Below are 9,918 nucleotides of genomic sequence, written 5' to 3'. Positions count from 1 at the left end.
TGTAAAGTTGTACAGTAAACATCTAGGTGTAAGCACAATGCTTTATTATATAGTAATATGCCGGATATATTCAGTGTACGTTTTCTATATTGAATATATTCTTTAATACTTACAGAATGTTGTACTGTATACACGTAGCTGATGTACAGTGACTGGTCAGTCTTGTTCCGTAGCAGCGTACATACATACATACTTACATACAGGAACAAACGGACTACCACTACAGTGCTTGCTCTACATCTACCTCTGTGCTTTCTGCTCTTGGTTCTGCCACTTTCGCCTTGCATTAGTATCTGAGATGCTGTGCCATTTTTTTGTTTGTTTGTTTTTGTGTTTGTTTGTGGGACCGGGAATTTTTTTTTTTTACGAATGCCAAAAGACTGATCAGTAACGAGCGACGATGGGTTAAAGGTTTGCACGGTAATGTACCATCATCCAGAAGCGTTTTACAGATCCTTACTTCTTCCTTTTATGTGTTCCAGGATCAGAACTCTGAGCATCAGCCGGTGCTTAAATAATATCGTATTTATAACTTTATTATAAAATATTATCATTTAGTCGGCGAACGCGACGATCGTCAGTTCATTTTACTTTAAACATATTTGCTTATAATTCTCAGAGCCCGAATGTCAACTGAACTGAAAATTGTTCACAATCAACAATAATGATAATTATTTAAAAAAAAATTATATATTTTTGTCTTGACTTCGAGGACCAATTATAATCCGAATCCGGTCATGGTATTGACACGGGCGGTGATGTCATTGCCTGAGCAGGTATAATAACCCAGCCTGTGAGTTTTATACACGTCTGTATTTCACGATTAGTGCGACAATCTTGAGATTTGCGTTCTGGATCAAACAGTCGGAAAATATCGAATCCGTTCCAGATTCTAAATATCAGTTTGCAGCATCCCTGCCTGCAATCAGCATTACATGCTGTCAGTATTTGAAGACAAAAGTACCAGTCCTGTACTGTATTGTGGTGTTTGATTGTCTGCTGCTAGGTGCTTTTGTGGCGTTATGTGTGTGTGTGTGTGTGTGTGTGTGTTGCTCTTCCTCTTAGTCCCAGAGTGCCCTTAGTTCATCCTTGAAACCATGGTGTTCATTGTAGAAATGTTCTGAATGGTCATATTTAACTCTTGTTACTTACTGAATTATTCTGTACGTATTCATACTTAATATCCCCCGTAGTGCCTAATCTAAGTGCTTTTAGAGACTCTGCAGTATTGACGTACCGTGTGTGTCCGGTCCTTTGACTTTTTTTACACTGCCGTCGGTATATTACGTAAGATTTTGAGCATCTCTGCCATTTATTGCCACGTTGCCGTCACTGTTCCAGCCAGGAATTGCATGACCTTTTCAAAAATATACGTGTCAGGTTTAAATGAAACTAATGTGAAATTACAGCTAGAAAGTCGGGCATCGTTGTGTTCCAAGCACTTACTGTACGTATCGCGGCTTTAGATCACACATTCAGTCAGTCTGTATAGCTATAAAAAATTAAAGGTCATATAAGTTGACGCTATAAAGTCTGATAACCGGAATTGCTTCTGTATAAAATTCAGATTTTCAAGAAACTGTGCTATGTGTCAGTTACAAACAGGTTAATATTTAATAAAAGAGGGCATTCGTGATGAGACAAAGAACCTAAGATCAGTTTAAAAAGGCCAACTATTTTAAAAGAACGGCCGAACGGTGCGTCGCCGTCGTCTCCGTTCAAGCCGTCCTGGATGGTTCCGTCGATATCGTTGAAGCATCGTGCTGTTTTAGATCTTTTAGAGCTTATGTGCCTCCACATGACTACACTCATGCAGTTATGTATCTTCTCGCAGAACATCTCATGTGATCAAACCTTTTTTTTTTTTTTTGTACTGATTTAAAACCTTAAGGTTAATGTACTAAGATCTATAGAATACAGTAGATGTATATTTTTTTGTAAGAGAAATGTTCTGAATATAAACTGCCGAGAATATTGCACTGACCATGTTGTACAATATTCTGTGTCAAATGAATGTTAAATAATTATAAATGTATAGATGGATACATCAGATGTGTAACAAGATTATAGAAAGAAAATATAAATTTGGACTTTTTTGGTACAACACTGGCTGATTTTGTCTTCTTCTTCTTTTTTTTTTTCTACCTGTTTGTGAAATGCTTTAAATTGAATCTTGTTTATTTTTCTATTGCACAACAGTATTAACCCCTTTCCCTAATTGGTTAGGGATATTGATCCATTCCGCCTCATTGGCTGCTGGTATTTACACATTTCCACGACTGAATACAGGAACTGGCCAGTTTCCATGATTGGCTGTCGGTATGGGCCGATGTCAGCTTCGTGGCTGCTGTATTTGCTATCTGATAATCTGACTGGTCTTTACCTGCTCTCCTGATCAATCAGTTTCCCCTCATCAGCTGATGGTATAGTCTGACCCCCCCTTTGGCTTATGAGACCGACTGATCCCCCCTCGTCGGCTGCAGGTCTTGATAAAGTCCCCTTTATCGGTTGATGATATCGACTGATCCCCCTCATCAGCTGATGATATTCATTTGCATTACATCTACATTTACGCCTTATACAGAGCAACGTACAAAAGAGTGTTTAAGTCTCTACCGATGAATACATTAACAACAGTTCACTAGATTACAGTCTTGAGATACCATCCATGAGCAAACCACACACATGCACCAAACAGGGAAAAGGTGCTAGTTTAAATGTTTCAGAAAGTTCCTTCCACCACTTCGGTGCCAGAACAGAAACGAGTCTTGTTATATACCTCCCTCTTACCCTGAGAGATGGTGGGACCAGTCGAGCAGTGCTGTTAGATCTGAGGCAGCGAGGTGCAGTGTGATTAGAGATGAGGGCTTTGAGGTACAGTAAGAAAGCGAGCTGGAATATTTTTTGCTTTGTAGGCAATCATCAGTGTTTCCAATCTGATGTGTTGTAGAGGAACGCAGCAGTGAGGTGAACAAACTGAACATGTACCTGAGCAGCGTGTGTGAACAAAAAATGGCTGAATCCTTCTGATGATGTAGAGAACAAACCGACATGAGTTCAGTTTTGCTGGGATTGAGTTTCAACTGACGAGCAGTCATCCACTGTTATTCACTCTTCCCCCTCATTGGCTGAAGGTACAGTACCGATCAATTCCCCCTCATTGGCTGATGATCCCGACTGATCCCCAGCATCGATTGATGTGGTATTTACTGGTCCTCCTTTTTTGGTTGCTGGTCTTTACTTGAGTTTAATTTTCACAGTGTACTACATGCTGTCTTACATTCTTTATTTTCCTTCTAAATTCTTTAGAATCTATAGTCCCCGTATTATTAGGATTTAATCCTTTATGTAGTAATCGGTTTACTGATCTGTCCAGCTAATGAAGGACCAATTTATTTCATGGCTTTCATAAATACTATCAAAGCGAGTCGTATAATGTCATCAATTGACAACTTCAACTTAAATCGTCATAAGAAAATAAACAAGCATTGTTTCGAATATGAAATCTTTTGATTAGACGTGTTTTACTGTCGATTAAAACGATATACAAAAAAAAATTAATTGTCTTTAGACTTTTTGATCGTTACAAATATGCTCATGTTGAGGAATCTATCTTCTGTACAAAAGTGTTAGTTCATGATCAGTTCTAGTGTAATGTTACAATCAGTATTGCTTTTGGGTTGTTTTTGTTAAGGAATAAGGCACGCAGTGTTGTGGAGTCGAAAAAGCTCAGCCCAGGTTAATGTCTCCAGCGAACATGGTGATGAGGAGGATGACCGAGAACCCGCTGAGGAGCCCAGCGTTCTGGATGAGGAAGAACACCATGTTTGTCTTGATGTTCCCCCGGTGCTCCATAGCGATGGCATTCATTTCAGGGAACTGAAGAGAAAAATATTGAACATCTGAGTTCTGATTCCAGCTTTGTATGTGCAAGGTAATAAATATACAGACTATGTAAAAAGATGCCGCTTGCTGTAAGTTGAGACAGGAAGTAAATTGAAAAATGTCTCACCATGTCAGCGAGGGCGATGTAGAGAAACATCCCTCCAGCGAGGGCGAATATGACATTAGGGGCAAATGTGCTGCCCACCAGGATCCCCAACACCAATCCTACGTAACAGGACATGGCTGAGAGCAGGTTAAACAGCCCGGCCTGCCTGATGCTCATCCCCGAGTTCAGCAGGATCACAAAGTCACCTGCAGGGGGAGACAAAGAGTAGGACTTAAACACGGGTCAGAAATAAAACCAGTCTGTTGTTTGTTCATCTTTCACTGTTTATCAGCCTAAAAGGAAAAGCATGTGGGATAAATTAGTGTGTCATTCATAGCATGCTAATTTCTAGGATACATATAGAAAGAATATTAATAAAAAGAAATCAATCTTGAAAATATAATTCATCTTAAGTAAAAAAAACAAAATAAAAAAAAAACAAGAAGAAAAGGAAATATTTGATTTAATTGAATCCCTGTTTTAATTAATTTATTTATTTAGTTATTCATTTATTTATTTATGTATGTTCAGTACTAAACTTTCTATTCAACACACAGTGAAGCACAGAACAGTAAATTAAACACAGGCTTGAGGATGTGGTGGAGTTGTGACCTCTGACCCTGCAGCGGGTCACCGAGTGAGCAGCTGTTTGTTTTAAATGCACACTTTGGCACAGCCTGAATCGCTGCAGAGGAAAATGCACGTGAAGCGTTTGTGCTGGTTAAACTCACATCTGGCCGGTTACTCGGGTTAACCATTAACCAACCAGCACTAAAAAAGATTTTTCTCACATGAGACTTGGCTCTGTTTCTGTAACGAAAACTGAAGGACATTTGTAAAATGTGTGCCGTAGAGGTCACATTTAAGGCATTGGGACCTTTACGAGACACACCGTGATCTAGTTAATGACTCATTAAACCCTAAAAGTATCTTTTAAAGCACATTTTAGAGCTATTAGATAATGACTTTATTTTACCCTTCAGTTACTTATTGTTTTCTTTCTCTCTCTTTCATACTGTGTGTGTTTTTTCTCACCAAGCTCATGAGGGAACTCCTCACACACGATGGCAATGGAGGTGCTGAAGCCGGTGAGAATTGAGACGGTGAAGGAAGCGCCGATGGCCAGGCCGTCGATGAAGTTGTGAAGGGCGTCACTGAGCGTGATCATCCACGCCAGCGTCTTCACCCTCGCCAGCCTCGAGCAGCAACCCTGAGACGGCAGCATCTTTACATACAGGGAGATTAAATATGTAAAATATATAGGTTCATATATTTATATTCTTTTAATTAACATGCATCACATCACAGATTAGACCGTTTAGTGTATAGAACCGAATTAAACCGGATATGTATGCATATTCTACATAACCTCAACACCTGCTTTTGGATTTTTATTGAGATTTCGTCTTAAAAATGGCAGGAGGATCAGATAGTACCGTATAACTCCATGATATGGCTATCTTCTATGGACGTTTCTTATCTACATTATTACATGGATTAAAAAAGTCACAATGAAGCACTATTAGTGTGTTCAGTGCTCCGGGGTGTATAGTCCGAAAACCTGCATGGTAGACGACGGCGTTCGGTCTACAAACAGCTGTAACAATCTAATCCAGAAAACAGCTGAGTGTCTCGCTGAGACTAGATGAGAGGACACACTGTCCCTGACACACACACACTCACACACACACACACACACACACACACACACACACATAGCTTTCAGATCAGAAGAATTTGTTCAGATAAATGAAGAATTGTTTCTTGGTCTACAGGTAAGTATGGAATAAAATACTCCCGAGTCATTTTGTCATAGAAAAATGATCAATGACTTATCAAGTGCTGTGATGCGTCTCGAGACAAAATGGAGTTACGGTTATCTTAGCAAAGTTGATTACTTTCCTCCTGAAGTGTTTTATTCCTCTTATACCATAGAAAAAACTGCCAACAGTTCTAATTCTTCATTTTGTTAATAAAAACACCATTCATCTTTTTTTTTTTAATCTTTTATGCTCCTCTCATCCTCCACTTCCGCAATGCTTAATAAACGTTAAAGGCCACTGAGAGACATTTGAGGTAATAAGCAACCAAAGCAGTATAGATTTGTGTTAGGTGAAACATCAGAAGACTCAAGACCCAAACTAGTATTCTGGTATCATTTTCCAGATAAGGATTTAGGATCTCTCGTGTCTTTCGTATAGTAACCGTGATATTAGAAATGTAGCACCTGCTCCACTGTAGCTTCTGATGTCATGCTGCTCTTGTCGCTGCTTGAGATGCTGAAGCTGGTGACGGCGATGACGGCTCCTCCTCCGTTCTGCTGAGGAACCGCGGGAGGACTGAAGTGACTGTGGCCGTGCTAGAGCACAAAAAATGGAGGAGGTCGAGACAATCAAAATATTAATATTCCATTAACGGATGGAATAAAATCTCGCTGGATGTTCTGACAAGTAAATACACGTTCCTTTTCCTGGACAAACTTGTATAGGACAGACTCTGGATTTGATTAATAGCAGCAATACTGGGCTGCATATTAATTAGCACTTTCTGACCAATCAGATTAAAGAATTTAACAGCACTTTGGAATAACAATCATTAATATCGCATTAGTAACAACACAAGCTTTAACTTTATAGGAAGTTGTACCTCTTCGTCGGTCTTTAGGATCATCTTCAGGATCCTCTCCGTGAAGAAGAGTAGATAAAATCCGCCAAAGATCCCAACAGCCTTCGTGATGTAGTTATCTTTTTTCGGGTCAAACCCCAGAGCCTGCATCATATACACAGGTTTTATTGTTGGAATTTGTGTGTTTATTAATGACCCGAATCACATTAAATTAGACGTATATGCGTATAACATTTGTCTCACCTCAGGTATGAGCTGCAGGACGGAGTTGGAGAACAGAGTCCCGATGGCCAGCCCGATGAAGTACGTGAGCACTTTAGGGAAGTAGGGTTTCTTGGTGAACGGGATGAGGGCGAGACCCAGGAGTGAGGCCAGGTTGATGATGGTAACAGACAGGAAGCCATAACCCCATACTGCAGACATACACATTTTATAACACAGTGTGAACATGGAGTATACCTGATAACACATTCATAACACATCCCAGCTATCTTTTGTGGTACTATACGGTGGTACATTTTCTTATAAAACTATATCAGCTCTTGATCAAACGAGCTCATAAGGTCTATCAGGAGGAAGCTGTAAACATCATATCTACGGGTTATTAAACGATTGCGTACAGCACAGGAAATTGTGAGATTGTTTCCACATCATAAAAATCAGTTGATAATCTTGTGCATGACCCAAAACATCTTACTAATAGAGGTTGATATATTGCACCAAACTCTTTTAAAGATATGAAACATTATTTTAGAAAGAATCAAAGCACATATGTTGAATTCAACCAGCTGATCATTTCCAGTTCTTTGACTGAGTAAATATAACAGCACATATAGGTGCAGCGATGTCACGGGGTCCAAGCACCGTTCTTGTCTGCTCTTCTTTTCCGATCTTCATATCGAATCACATTGTGTTTCATCTCATCACTGTTTGTTTTCCTTTATTTTCTGGCTCTCTATCTTTTTGGTTCTAGTTACACTTTGATCGGTCGTCATGCGTTTACACGGAACTTTTGCTCACGTATAACAGCTCACAAACCCATTAACCTCAGAAAAGGAGCGTTTATTGTGGATGCTGATATTTGCGTCAATAAACTAATCAGTGTCCGCATGAAACTCCTGGTGATTGCATATCAGCCTGTAGAGAGTGTGGTGAGGAGAGCAAGGTTCACTGATTAGGGGCAAAACCATGAGCTTTGAACACAAAAATAGGGGGAAAGTGACCGTTTTAGTGTACACAAGTGTTCAGTATGATGGGAAATGAGGCAAAAGTTCTGTGCTAGTTTTATTTACAGAAACAATCTAGAGTCCATTAAAAATTTAAATATGAGAATGTAATGTTTAACTCATTCACTCATTCATTCCCTCAATTTCTCACTGCCTCATGCACTCATTCCCTCAATCTCACTGCCTCACTCGTTCATTCCCTCAACCCCACTGTCTCATGCACTCATTCCCTCAATCTCACTGCCTCACGTGTTCATTCCCTCAATCTCTCACTGCCTCACTCATTCCTGCCCTCAATCTCAGTGCCTCAATCATTCATTCCCTCAATCTGTCACTGCCTCAATCATTCATTCCCTCAATCTCTCCCTGCCTCACTCATTAATTTCCTCAACTTCTTACTGCCTCACTCATTCACTGCCTCACACCTTCATACCCTCAATCTCTCACTGCCTCACTCGTTCATTTCCTCAATCTCTCACTGCCTCATGCATTAATTCCCTCAATCTCTCACTGCCTCACTCATTCATTCTCCCGATTTTTCACTACATCACTCATTCACATTTTCATTCCTTTAATCTATCACTGCCTCACTCATTCATTCACTTTCTCTGTCTCTCACTACCTCAGATATCCAGTGCCACATTCACTCCCCCACTCATTAATTCACTGTCTCAAACCCCGACTCGTTCATCTTACATTCGTTTACTCACTAGTTTATTTGCGTTGTCACTTCATGATTATCCTGTTAATTCAATCTTTTTTCACTTCCTTCATCACTCTCTCACTCTGTTCACTCTCTCACCTTGACTCTCAATGTGTTTTTTAGACTCAGCTGCTTGTAGAGGGCAGGGGGGCAGAAGAGCTCTGTTTAGGAGAGTGGGGCAGATGGTCCTCAGGTGCCCCTTGTCCAGGTGTGTCAGGTTGCTGAGGCCATACAGAGCAAGAATGTCCTCTGCAGATCCACACTGAGAGATCAGGTGAGGGGAAAAAAACAGAGGTATGTTATCATTTATGTCACATATAATATATAAAATACACCAAAGATGGCTGCCTGAGTTGTGACATGGGATGGAAGTGTAAATCTCCCTTAACATCATAAACTTCAGAGTTCTTAGTTCAATCCTCATCTTAGGATTTTTACAAGTTCTCCTTAATGTATTGGATTCCATGTTACTCTAAAATAAAATGCTGTGTGGACTGGATACACTAAACTGCCCCTAGGTGTGAAGGAGTGTGTATATATTGTGTTCCTGCTTGTGTTCCTGTGTCCAGATTTAATGCAAAACATTTTTAACATTAAAAAATGACTAACATAAAACTCTTTCTGAAGACATCATGAACTAAAATAGAGTGATGGATGGATGGATGGGTGGGTGGATGGATGAATTCACAGGCACACTTCAAACCTTTTTGTGTCTGTTTTATAATTGACTGTACAGTGGCTTTCATCAGTATGTATATTATTGTATAGTACAGTATATTATTGTATAGTACATGATGAACGGTTTATTGTTCCAGCCGTGCCAAGTGTGTGAAGACACTATTCTAATCGTTTCTCACAGATATCAATCTAATCTAATTTAATTTAATCTAATTTAATCTAATTATCGGTAATTAACTTATTACAACAGATTAGTGTGTGTTTGAAAGAGAGAGAGACTAAGAGAGGTGTGTGAGAGAGAGAGAGAGATGTGAGAGAGAGAGAGAGAGAGAGAGAGAGAGAGAGATTGGTGGAGGTTTACCTGCGCATGCGCATTCAGTGTGTCCAGCGCCGCCGGTTTTCCCTGAGTGACGGTCTCCAGTAAAGCTTTAATCCCGTTAATGTCTAATAATCGGTCCTGACCGTAAAGCGCTAAAATATCCTGCAGGAAATCATTGTGTAAAGTCTCAGCTTTAAACCCGGGAGCTTGACTTAGTAAAAGTCCCAAACACACAGCAGCACAGAGGATGATAAAGTCGTTCATCTCTGTGTGTCTTCTGTCGCAGTGAACTGAGAAACCAGCAGCACCAAGAGGAAGAGGAGGAAGAGGGGGAAAAAATCTGCTGCTCGTCTTTTACACACTCACACACACACTC

The 9,918-nt window shown here is 40.0% G+C and overlaps 2 protein-coding genes across 4 annotated transcripts in view; one reads left to right on the top strand and one right to left on the bottom strand.

Moving 5' to 3' along the window:
- Positions 1-2,104, top strand: part of LOC113637510 (diacylglycerol kinase theta) — a 22,768-nt gene extending 20,664 nt beyond the window's left edge. For both annotated transcript variants that reach the window (XM_047800602.1, XM_027138203.2), the window contains one exon: positions 1-2,104. This exon is cut by the window's left edge. The gene's annotated coding sequence lies outside the window, so the exon portion shown is untranslated.
- On the bottom strand, positions 1,824-9,918 carry LOC113637511 (metal cation symporter ZIP8). 2 transcript variants are annotated; one of them, XM_027138204.2, is made up of 8 exons: positions 9,585-9,918; positions 8,645-8,807; positions 6,860-7,029; positions 6,638-6,760; positions 6,219-6,350; positions 5,027-5,216; positions 4,013-4,197; positions 1,824-3,879 (listed from the first exon to the last, which is right to left on the bottom strand). In XM_027138204.2, the coding sequence occupies exons 1-8, from the start codon at positions 9,804-9,806 to the stop codon at positions 3,730-3,732; spliced, it is 1,335 nt and encodes a 444-aa protein (XP_026994005.2). In that variant the 5' UTR covers positions 9,807-9,918; the 3' UTR covers positions 1,824-3,729. The 2 variants fall into 2 exon arrangements, with proteins under 2 accessions (XP_026994005.2, XP_047656559.1); XM_047800603.1 differs by having other exon boundaries at positions 8,645-8,816; positions 9,585-9,906.

This window comes from Tachysurus fulvidraco, chromosome 15 (genome assembly GCF_022655615.1).
Source record: "Tachysurus fulvidraco isolate hzauxx_2018 chromosome 15, HZAU_PFXX_2.0, whole genome shotgun sequence".
NCBI classification, from domain to species: Eukaryota; Metazoa; Chordata; class Actinopteri; order Siluriformes; family Bagridae; genus Tachysurus; species Tachysurus fulvidraco.
Note: the sequence above shows the minus strand (reverse complement) of the source record. Positions and strands in the feature narration are given on the sequence as shown.

Bases quoted from the DNA above. Each gene is read 5' to 3' on its own strand.
- LOC113637511 (XM_047800603.1), bottom strand. From the start codon at position 9,806: ATGAACGACTTTATCATCCTCTGTGCTGCTGTGTGTTTGGGACTTTTA. The intron at 7,030-8,644 runs GTGAGAGAGTGA...GTATGTCTGCAG, and splicing joins AAAACACATTGAGAGTCAAG to TATGGGGTTATGGCTTCCTG. The intron at 6,351-6,637 runs GTACAACTTCCT...TTTGTGCTCTAG, and splicing joins TCCTAAAGACCGACGAAGAG to CACGGCCACAGTCACTTCAG.